At 48.8% G+C, this 10,159-nt stretch overlaps 4 protein-coding genes; 2 read left to right on the top strand and 2 right to left on the bottom strand.

Annotated features, from left to right (window-relative positions):
- CNAG_05050 (ADP-ribosylation factor GTPase-activating protein 1) overlaps positions 1-1,507 on the bottom strand; it is a 1,825-nt gene extending 318 nt beyond the window's left edge. The window contains exons 1-3 of the mRNA XM_012193297.1: positions 1,215-1,507; positions 1,040-1,162; positions 1-987 (exon numbers count right to left, since the gene is read on the bottom strand). The exon at positions 1-987 is cut by the window's left edge and continues 318 nt beyond it. Of these exons, the coding sequence (XP_012048687.1) occupies positions 76-987; positions 1,040-1,162; positions 1,215-1,442 (1,263 nt within the window). The 5' untranslated portion in view covers positions 1,443-1,507 and the 3' untranslated portion in view covers positions 1-75. The remainder of the gene's footprint in view (positions 988-1,039; positions 1,163-1,214) is intronic.
- Positions 1,508-1,622: 115 nt separating this feature from the next.
- On the top strand, positions 1,623-4,755 carry CNAG_05049 (hypothetical protein). XM_012193085.1 has 6 exons: positions 1,623-2,778; positions 2,825-2,893; positions 2,940-3,999; positions 4,068-4,228; positions 4,295-4,362; positions 4,438-4,755. Exons 1-6 carry the CDS (start codon positions 1,736-1,738, stop codon positions 4,641-4,643), a joined length of 2,607 nt encoding a protein of 868 aa, XP_012048475.1. The 5' UTR covers positions 1,623-1,735; the 3' UTR covers positions 4,644-4,755.
- A 212-nt stretch (positions 4,756-4,967) lies between these two features.
- Positions 4,968-9,274, top strand: CNAG_07805 (insulysin). XM_012193084.1 has 11 exons: positions 4,968-5,303; positions 5,376-5,639; positions 5,696-5,894; positions 5,943-6,992; positions 7,058-7,153; positions 7,213-7,322; positions 7,386-7,641; positions 7,720-7,840; positions 7,900-8,091; positions 8,156-8,605; positions 8,658-9,274. The coding sequence occupies exons 1-11, from the start codon at positions 5,071-5,073 to the stop codon at positions 9,170-9,172; spliced, it is 3,486 nt and encodes a 1,161-aa protein (XP_012048474.1). The 5' UTR covers positions 4,968-5,070; the 3' UTR covers positions 9,173-9,274.
- CNAG_07804 (protein mgr2) lies at positions 9,214-10,126 on the bottom strand. XM_012193479.1 has 5 exons: positions 9,949-10,126; positions 9,864-9,887; positions 9,754-9,805; positions 9,591-9,684; positions 9,214-9,533 (listed from the first exon to the last, which is right to left on the bottom strand). Exons 1-5 carry the CDS (start codon positions 9,995-9,997, stop codon positions 9,408-9,410), a joined length of 345 nt encoding a protein of 114 aa, XP_012048869.1. The 5' UTR covers positions 9,998-10,126; the 3' UTR covers positions 9,214-9,407.
- Between the last annotated feature and the right edge of the window lie 33 nt (positions 10,127-10,159).

The raw sequence follows: 10,159 nt of genomic DNA, 5'->3' as shown, positions 1-10,159 counted from the left end.
GCTACAAATCACCATCCATGAATGCCCTCCTTAAATGGTTAAAAAGAAACTACCCGAAATTCAAATATCCAAGCTTTAATCATCCTTCCGTTTCTCATCCTTCTCATCCTCCTTCTTTTTGCCCTTGTCCGTTATAGGATTAGCGCCAGAAGGTGCGCTCGCGGTAGAAGCAGGGGGAGCGGCACCCCAAGACTCGAAAAAGTCCTCATCGTCATTGCCCCCACCGTGCGGACTGAGCAATCCATCCTCTGCTTTGTCCAACGCTCCCACCTGACCGTAACCCCTTGAGCCGGGAATATTACTCTTGCCCAAACCCAACCTGCCGAATTTTTCATTCAAATCTACACCTCCTTTCGTTTTGGCTACATCATTAAGGCCCTCCCAGCTTTCTTGTGCCCGCTGCCCCAACCACCCACCAGCATCTTTCGCCTGTGCCGAAGCTTGGTCGACGTATCGTTTCCATTCTTCAGAGTTCTCACCAGCTGCAAGCGCTTGGGCGCGGTCTAGACCCGGTTGGACGACAGAGTTGTTGATCTCCCTACCGGCAGAGACGATAGCAGAGGAGAAAAGGCCCCATCCCTTGGTGAGCGCACCGAGGGGGTTGCGTTGGAACTCATCGAGAGTAGGGGCGGCGTGGCTGCTGAGAGAGTAAGAAGGGTGAGAAGAGGCCACATCTGGTTCAGGGGCCGATCCGAAGCCGCTGTATTTTCCACCTTGGGAAGGAGGAAGATGATCAGGACGAGTGGCATTGGCGTTGCCCATTCGTTCAAAGAACGCTTCGTTGGCAGATTTCTGGCCGTAAAAATCGTCGGATCCCTGGGGGATGGAAGGGCTGTTGGTTCGAGAAGGGTTAAGGGAAGATCCCGTGATACCGCCTGCAGCTCTGGATTTACGAGTGGTTTGAGAGGACACTGGGCGAGAGGGAAGGCCAAAGTTGGCGGGAGGAGAGGAGGGTGACCATGGTTGGCCGGCACATTCGGCGGTAAGCTAAAAGGTGAATGAGCATCGGTACGGCCGAGAGAACGAAAAAATCGCTGACCTTTTCACGGTATTGTGCAGCAGCCCAAGAATTGTACTTTTCTTGCATGCCCATACCCTTGGTATATCCACCTTCTGGGCCATAGTTTCCCATAAAATCCTTGAACTTTTCGTTACCTCCCATCTGCTCCTAGTCAGCCAACGAATCCTCAAAAGACCAAGCCCAGAGTACACACCTTCATCTTGTTCAGCTGATCCTCAGACCACTTATCCATGGTGATACTTCTTACGAAGGAGATGTGTACACCGAATCCTCTGTGCACGCCTGAGCATTCGAGACAGATGAAGATGCCGTAGCTGACAGATGCCCATTGAGGCGAGGGAGCGTTGCAGTCTACACAGACTTTGTTGCCGCCAATATTCATGAGAGCGAGGAGCTCCTTCTTCTGGTAGTTTTCTGCCATTGTGGATATGTATAGAGACGGCGATGTGGAGCTGGAACTGCGATAACGGATAGAGAAGATTCCCGTTACGGGCCGACGGAACCAAACCTGTAAATAGGGGGGAGCCTGTCTTGTTCCTGATGATCAGCGATAATAATATTATTAGTTCTCGCCGGACCTCGCCGCCTCCCAACCAGCGCTGGCAGCAGGCAATCGCTCGTTCCGCTTTCCGACCGACGGACAAAATTGACTTGCATATTATTACGGCGAGACGTACACTCACAGCTTCTTGACCCGCAACCCAGCGCACAGCTATGCCCAAAGAAGACTCGCAGTCACATCCTCCGCCACTAAAGCGAGGAGATGCCTGCCTCTACTGCAGGAAGCGCAGAATTCGTTGCTCGGCCACAAAGCCTACCTGCACTCATTGTGCAAAAATCGGCCGCGAATGTGTTTACGATGTCAAAAAGCCTACAAGCAGAGTACAGCAGCTTGAGGAAAAGGTCGCTCAGCTGGAGAGTTTACTGAAGAATGGTGCGATGAGCGGTGATGGAGCTCCGTCCGGATCAGGACTACAGACAAGCGGATCTACGCCGTCTCTGCTGCATCAGTCTTCAAACGACGCTCTCTCAGAAGCCACAGCTTTACCCCAGCAGACACCCACATCGACTTCTTACTCATTCTTAAACAATGAAACAATTGACGTCAACTTGTTTGGAGGCAAGTATCCTGCTATACCGCCGGCTGGTAACCATTCCAACTTGTTTCCCAGTTTCGGAGGATCGATCTTTGGAAGCATGGGCTCGATGATGGCCCAGCCTCAACCCCAAATAGAACAAACATTCGATTTTTCTACCCTCGATCCTACATTCATGAACATGGTCAATTCTTTTCAAACTTCTACCGGTCTAGCCGAACCCGTACCCCAACAACAGCAACACATGGCCTACGGCCAACCTCCAGCGCCATCGGTCCCTCCATCCCACCTCAACCCTGCTCATGCAAATATTAACCCAAACACTACTCAATCCTCCCCCCCATCAACTGCTGCTGAATACACGTCGCAAACGTACGCTTCTCTACACAAGGTTCCTTTCCTCAATAACAACTTTTGCACTTCTGTCGCTTCAGAAGCTCAGCTGGGAAATCCCTCGGTCGTTGCCGAATTAGCATCGGCGAACGCGAATGTGCAAGAGGATATGGCTGCTCTCCTCAAAGCTGCTGCGGCGTCTAACGCGGAGCAGTGGGCGACGGGGATAGCACAGGGGTCGGATTTTGATGGAGGCCAGGAGAATACGCAGCTTGTTGGGGGTTGGTTTGATGCTAATGACCTACCAAAGGTCGCAAGAGACCATCTGTGAGTTTGTGTCTATGTTGTGGTTGCGATTCGCTGATAACAGCAGCTTAAATATGTTCTTTTCTGGTATGAGACTATTTGGTCAAGAGTTCCATGTTCCTCGGTTCATGGCTAGGTAGGTCTACCCGTCTCGAATCTGACCAATGCTTAACCCTTATTAGCCTCTCTCTTCCACTCTCCAAACGCCCACACAACTGTCTTCTTTACTCTATGTACACCATGGCCTCTCGCATATCCACCTCTCAACCTATCCGCAATCTTGAACCCCATTTCCACTCCATCGCATGTCGTCAACTCGAGCTCGCCATCACCCAAGTTGATAAGCTCTTGGATGCCATCCGGGCCAGCTCCATCCTTGCCGTATACAAGTACAGTATAGCGCGGTACCATGAAGCGTGGATGATGTCTGGCCAAGCTGCGAGACTGGCGGTTTCCTGTGGTCTGCACCAGATACAGTCGTCTGTTTGGAAATCGAATAATAACAAGGCGCAAGAGGTGGCTGCCGATTTGGGAGGACTGATGAGACGTCGGTCGTATATCCTACCACCACCTGTGGATGCAGTAGAGCATGGGGAACGGATATGGGCTTTCTGGTCAATCTTTGTGGTAGACCGATGTGGATCAATATCCACACAGTGGGTGCCGGCAATACCGGACGATGCGATTATAACACCTTTCCCCAGGCCACTACACGAATACGAACTCGGATTAGTGACAGAGGCCGATAATATCTCCATCTCTTCCATTTACGCTCCATCCCCTCCTCGTTCCCGACCACTACGCTATGACTATGCAGATCTGGTTAAAATCCGTTTACGAGCAATAACCCTTTTGGAACGAGCGTCCAAATTGATGTACCTGCCTCCCGAGCCGGGATGGGATAAAGATCTTGAAAGGCGCAGATCTGAATCTTCTGGATCAACGTTCTTCTTGCCCAAGAGACTTGATGAAATGTATGAATACCTTCCTTCGCCTTCTGGAAGCGGACCTACCCTTTCCTCAGAACCAAACCATACCGACACAACAGGGAAATTCAGGAAGAATAAAGGATGGACGAGGACAGCAAAAGTGAGAACCCCGAAAGCATATAATGAAGTTCGCCAGGCTTTACTCTTTATTGAGGAAGATTTACCAGAGGAATGGCGGACAAATTGGTTGGAATGGGATGGGAAAGTGCAGGCCTGGCATTTTAACGGTGCGAGAAAGGATATTATCTCGCTCGTACGTTTTTTCTCTTCGCTTGTAAGACAACGAAAGAAGCTGACAAAGATGATGAACGACGGATATAGCACCTGGTCCTGGGTTGTGCATGGATGTTCATCGAAGATGTCTATGTGTTTGGTGCTGAGAATACAACAGCAGTAAATATCGCCAAGCGATTAACCGTGACAGTGAGGTATCTTGCGCAGCAAGCTGCGCACTCGGATTTAGACGTGTTCATAGCTATGATGTGGGTACTTTGTTTGCAACGAGAAGCAAAAGTTTGAAGGGGAAAGAGCTGACTGAGGAACTATAGGTGGAGTTTTATGTCGCAAGTTTTGATTAGAGAGATGAAGCGGCGCGAGGCCTCCGGCGACAAGCTAGGCAAGTCTCTCAATCTGTTTTCTTCCTCGCATAACCTTTGCTCGGCAAAGTCAACTAACCCTTTATCAACAACAGGCGCTGCCGCAATAGAACTCGACATAGACACGCTTGTTCAAGCACTTAAACAATTTGGTCAAGGGTACGCGGTCGCAGTAATGCAAGCTATGCGGCAAGAGAGGTACAAGAATTCTAACTGGGAAGATGTCGAGTTCATGAAAGTGGATGATGAGGACTCGAGTGATGAAGAGATAGTTTGGCAAAAGGAGAGGCGGGGTGGATAGGCTGAATGGCGATTCGGAGGGCCAGCATCTTAGCTTTTAAGGACTTTCTACGTGTATATAATAATCTAAAGATGTATCATATTATATTGCTGCCATGTATCTTGCGTTAGCGGTGTTCTGCGGCTGGCAAAAGAAGTGAGGACTTGAAGATGCCGGTGAGCGTGCTGCGTCTTGTTCAGAGACTGATGCATGAGTGGATTTTAATCGAGATACTGGAGTCAGCTGTATTATATTTGTTCGCGATTCATGTTTAGAGAGTGAGAGAGATATAGAAGACGATGGAGTGATCGATTGAGTAAAAGAAGATTCGTCAGCGGCAGCGCATGGAACTTTAGATATTTCGTTGTGCTCGTTGTTCTTTCTTTGCCAGTACCAGCGAGAACATCCCACGACAAAAGAAAGAAAGATCACCCTTTGCTTTCTATACATGCTCCGGTCATTCGCTTCCTCCGCAGGTGCATCCACACACCTTATAAGAACACACCACTCCCTCCACCGACTCGTCACCCCCCGTTCACGCTCACTCGCTCTCGCATCAGGCCGCCATCTCACTACCACTCTCGTCAAACCCACAACCAAACCACAGTCCTTTCAATCTCACCGTCTTTCAAACACAGCTCGATCCCTCTTTAAAAGAAGCTTTGCGACTCCTGTGTCTAGGTCCGTACTGTAATTACTTCATTCATCGTGGAAGATCGGTTACTAACTCATACTTTTCCAACCCGTCGGCAGACAAATATCCCCCATCAAACTTCCTATAGAACCAATTATGGAGTCACCTTACCCACCTTGCCCACCGATTCCCAAAGCTAATGGTCCTGTTGACCTTATCCTTCCTCCGACTGAAGATAGGAAACACAAGTATTTTACCTTGTCCAATGGCCTCGAGGTGGTGGTTGTGAGTGATCCCAAGGCGGACAAGGCTGCGGCCAGTATGGACGTCGGTGTGGGCCATTTGAGCGATCCAGATGATCTGCCTGGTTGTGCTCACTTTTGGTAAGTCAAAGGTTTTCATGGGCAAAGCGGAAAGTAAAGCTCACGTATTTCAATAGCGAACACTTGCTCTTTATGGGCACAAAAACACATCCTTCAGAGAACGCCTACCAGCAATATCTTTCATCTCATAACGGCCACTCCAACGCCTGGACAGCTATGACATCTACCAACTATTATTTTGACGTCAGTCCTGATGCGCTAAAGGGTGCATTAGACAGGTTCTCGGGATTCTTCTCTGAACCTTTATTCAACGAGGTAAGAAGTCCTTCAAGTGTAAATAATGTCGTGTCTGACAGGAAGCAGGACTGTACTGAAAGAGAGATCAAGGCTGTCGATTCGGAGCACAAGAAGAACCTCCAAAATGATGTTTGGCGTTTCTACCAGCTTGAAAAGCATCTCTCCAAGCCCGGCCACCCTTACGGTAAATTCGGTACTGGTAACTACGAATCTCTTTGGTCTGTACCCAAGGAAGCGGGTCGTGACCCTCGTCGCCAATTGATCGAATGGTGGGAAAAAGAGTACTGCGCGAGGCGAATGAAGTTGGCGGTTGCGGGCAAGGAAGACGTAGATACCCTCGAAAAGTGGGTGAGAGAAAAGTTTGAAAATGTTCCTGTAAGGACAGAAGGGAAGCCGGAAGTCGGCAGGGATGGCGTGAGGGTTGTGTTTGATGAAAGTCCATATGGAAAAGAGCAGCTTGGGTATTTCACTTTCACCAAGCCTGTGAGGGATATGAGGGCTTTGGAGCTCATGTTCCCTTTCCCCGACATGGATCACCTCTACAAGACTCGACCCACCCATTTCATCTCCCATTTCCTTGGTCATGAAGGCCGAGGCTCTATTCTCTCGTACTTAAAGAAAAAGGGATGGGTCAACTCCCTCTCCGCGGGCAACTATCACGATGCGGCCGGTTTCTCACTCTTCAAGATTTCTGTCGACTTGACTCCTGACGGCCTTGAGCACTACCAAGACGTCTCTCTCACCGTCTTCAAATACATCTCCCTCCTCCGCTCCCAGCCTCCCTCAGTAGATGCCTTCAATGAGATCAAGGCTATTGCCGACATCTCATTCCGCTTTGCCGAACGCGGCCGCACCTCTTCCTATTGCACCAACCTTTCCTCCTGGCTCCAGTCCCCAGTCCCTCGAGAGAAGATTGTAAGCAGCAAATGGCTCGTGGAGGAGTACAACCGGCAAGAGCTGGAATGGGCTTTACAGTTGTTGGATCCTAGGAGAGCGGATATTGGTGTAACAAGTAAGGTTTTGCCTAAGAACGTCGTCGGCGAGTATGAGAACAAGGAACCCATCTATGGGACAGAATACAAGAGGGTCAAGTTTGATGAGGAGTTCTTGAAGGAAGTGAGTATTTAACCCTTTTTGATAGGTGCAAACTATGTTCAGCATCGATGCTTACGGACGATTAGGCTATCAGCGGCGCTCCTATAGCAGACTTGCAGCTCCCCGGCCCGAACTTGTTCATTCCCGAGAAACTTGATGTTCGGAAATTCGACGTTCAAGAGGTAAGTCGATACCCTCTCATTATCCATCGCAGTGATCTCACATATCTGGACATTCTTAGCCCGCCAAGCGACCAGTCATTTTGAAAGATACTTCTTTATCTCGATTGTGGTATAAACGTGACGACCGATTCTGGCTACCCAAGGCTAACTTGGATGTCATGCTCCACTCGTAAGTATCTGAAAGGCCCAAGTTCTCTCTATCGAAAGCTCTTGGCATTGACATTGCAAATAGTCCTATTCTTAACGTCACTCCTCGGAACGCTGTCCTCTCCCGCCTGTTCTGCGACCTCTTTTCCGACTCTATTACCGAAGATGTCTACGATGCCGATCTCGCTGAACTTAGTTTCAACCTCTGGAATACAAGTCACTGGATCCAAATCTCTGCTGGAGGGTTCAGCGATAAACTTGCGGTGTTGACAGAGAAGATGTTAGAAAAGTTTGTTAACTACAAGGTTGATGAAGCGAGGTTCCAGGAAGTTGCCGAGGCGGTGAGTATTTTGTCACCATCTCCTCGTGGGTTTATGTGATAAGTTCAGAGAAACTGATTCTGGTTGGTGGGTAATTAGACAAGGTTGCACTGGAAGAACTTTGGCATGAGTGACCCTTGGAAGATTGGAAGATTCTATAATTCTTATGCTACTCAGGAGATTGCTTGGACGCAGGAAGAAAAGTTGAAGGAGCTTGAGTGTGGGTTCTGATTTTTGAGTTCATGGAGAGACGGTTGTAGTGACTGACTTGTGAAACAGATATCACTGCGGCCGATGTCCAGGCTTTTGGAAAGGAACTTCTCACTCGACTTCATATCGAAACTCTTATCCACGGCAACACCTCTCCTGAAGGAGCCAAAGAGATTCAAGATATGTTGGAGAGAGTCTTGAAGCCTCGTGAACTTACTCCCACTGAACTCAAGGCGCCCAGATCTCTTGTTCTTCCTTCCTGTAAGTTCTACACTAGGAGCGCCTGTGGATCTGGTCACTGATTTTTTTTTTTTTTTTTTGGTAGCTTCTGAGTACGTTTGGCAAATTCCTGTGCCTAACGAGTCCGAAGTGAATGGCTCAGTCATCTATGAAATTCACGTCGGCGACCCCTCTGATATTACCCTCCGTAACCATCTCTCCCTCTTCTCACAAATTGCTGCCGAGCCCTGCTTTGATATCCTCCGAACTAAGCAGCAGTTGGGATACATTGTCAGCGGTCATGCGAGCCAGACTACTGGGACAATGGGTTATACAGTGTTGGTCCAGTCAGAGAGGGATCCCGTATACGTCGAGACACGTATTGAGGCGTTTTTGGATGGCTTGAAGGAGATTATTGAAGAGATGTCCGAAGAAGAGTTTGGGAAGCATAAACAAAGTTTGATCTCTAAGAAGGAGGAAAAGCCAAAGAATTTGGGTGAAGAGACGAAGAGGTTCTGGGGTAGGATCCAGGACAGGTATTTTGAGTTCTCAAGACGTAAGTCCATTCGTTTGTATCATGCCCAATGTAGTGCTAATGAAAATATCAGGTGAGAACGATGTTGCCGAGTTACGGAAGACCACCAAGCAAGACATTCTCAACGTCCTCATGACTTATATTCACACTTCATCTCCTACCCGTGCCAAGCTTTCTGTACACGTCAAGTCTCAGTATAAGGGCATCAAGTTCGACTTGGCGTCCGCTGCTCCTCTTGTGAAGAGTTTCACTGAGGCTGGTATCGCTGTTGACCCCGCTGCTATCCAAAAGCTGTTATCAAACAACCCTACCCTTGAACAGGTCAAGGAGTTTGCCAATTCTACTATCGACGCCGCTGCCAATGTCGCGGACGACGTCAAGGTTCAGCTAAAGGATGTGGTCGCCGAGTTAAAGGGCCAGGAAGCTGGTCCCGGCGCCGAAGCAGGTGCCGGACCTGGAGCGGAAGATGTCAAGGTGCGGCCTGGCAATGTTTGGATTGAAGATATTCAAGAATTCAAGGCCAGGCTTGTTCCCTCCAAGGCTGCCGTACCGGTGGAGCCTTTGAAGACGTTGGTTGCAGAGTTGTAGTAGTTTTGAAAGTCTATCAAAAGAAGCATCTGATATAGTTTTGTAAGGAGATGAGAAGGGAAAATATGCATATGCACCTAGTCACTGTTCATAGAAGCGAAAAAGTGTACCGAAAAAGTTATTATTGTGCTATCGAGCCATCTTGCCCCAAGCATTCGCCTAAGCCATCAAATATCCTATTTTATTTTCCTGCAGCCCCGCAACTCTGCGAAATCCCAAAGAACAAAAAGAGTCCTTATTGGGACGCCTCCACTCGCCGTCGCTCCTCGGCACGCTTCCAAGCCATTCGCCAAGGCTCGCTCGCAGCTCTGTTGGTCATAGGAGGAAGGATATATTTGTGTTCGGATTCCGTTCGGATCACCTGCATCGTCCCAATGGTCAGATATCTGTATAATAATCAGAAATGAACAAGACGTACAGAGCCAACGGACATAAAGAAACCGAAAGTGGCGGCAGAGGAGAGCATATACTGAGAAAGGGTGGCGACAACACCTCGGGGACCGGGCCCGGCACTGTTAGAATCAAAATCAGTTTGGCCGAAGCCTTCGACCATTGATTTTGGTTCAGAGAAAATGACTTACCGCATAATGGAGAAAGAGCCAAAGATGAATCCAATGGTCAAACCAACACAGCCTATGTAGTCCATCAGTTACCTATTCCGCAGCGTCCTAGATGATGTCCCAAAACGTACTTCCCATTATGGCACCCATCTTGACTATGAACAGCCAGCATATCAGTTTCTAGTCACTTTCACAAAGTGAGGAAAGTGAACGAACTCTTGTCAAAGGTGGAGCCGCCGGCGGAATGCTGAGGAGGAGGAGGCATTTTGGCTGTTAGTTCTACAGATGAAGGAAAGAAAGCCGGCGTATGAGAAAGAGAAGGGTAGAAGCACGTATTTGATGAAAAGGTGTCCACTGTCAAAAGAGTAAAGGCATCAGTCGTCGAAAGACCAGCAGTGCGTGGCTAGTAGCGAGGGGGTGACCGACT

This window comes from Cryptococcus neoformans, chromosome 4 (genome assembly GCF_000149245.1).
Source record: "Cryptococcus neoformans var. grubii H99 chromosome 4, complete sequence".
In the NCBI taxonomy this organism is placed as follows: Eukaryota; Fungi; Basidiomycota; class Tremellomycetes; order Tremellales; family Cryptococcaceae; genus Cryptococcus; species Cryptococcus neoformans.
The sequence above is the reverse complement of the archived record's forward strand: the minus strand, read 5'-3'. Positions and strand labels throughout refer to the sequence as shown.

What these genes read in the sequence shown, in the direction of transcription:
- CNAG_07805 (XM_012193084.1), top strand. Translation starts at nt 5,071, where the DNA reads ATGCTCCGGTCATTCGCTTCCTCCGCAGGTGCATCCACACACCTTATA. An exon ending in TCCAGGAAGTTGCCGAGGCG is followed by an intron (nt 7,642 to 7,719) that starts GTGAGTATTTTG and finishes GTGGGTAATTAG; the next exon opens with ACAAGGTTGCACTGGAAGAA. An exon ending in GTATTTTGAGTTCTCAAGAC is followed by an intron (nt 8,606 to 8,657) that starts GTAAGTCCATTC and finishes TGAAAATATCAG; the next exon opens with GTGAGAACGATGTTGCCGAG.
- CNAG_07804 (XM_012193479.1), bottom strand. Translation starts at nt 9,997, where the DNA reads ATGCCTCCTCCTCCTCAGCATTCCGCCGGCGGCTCCACCTTTGACAAG. An exon ending in CGGCTCCACCTTTGACAAGA is followed by an intron (nt 9,888 to 9,948) that starts GTTCGTTCACTT and finishes GGCTGTTCATAG; the next exon opens with TCAAGATGGGTGCCATAATG. An exon ending in GATGGGTGCCATAATGGGAA is followed by an intron (nt 9,806 to 9,863) that starts GTACGTTTTGGG and finishes TGGACTACATAG; the next exon opens with GCTGTGTTGGTTTGACCATT.
- CNAG_05049 (XM_012193085.1), top strand. Translation starts at nt 1,736, where the DNA reads ATGCCCAAAGAAGACTCGCAGTCACATCCTCCGCCACTAAAGCGAGGA. An exon ending in GTTCCTCGGTTCATGGCTAG is followed by an intron (nt 2,894 to 2,939) that starts GTAGGTCTACCC and finishes AACCCTTATTAG; the next exon opens with CCTCTCTCTTCCACTCTCCA. An exon ending in GAAAGGATATTATCTCGCTC is followed by an intron (nt 4,000 to 4,067) that starts GTACGTTTTTTC and finishes CGACGGATATAG; the next exon opens with CACCTGGTCCTGGGTTGTGC.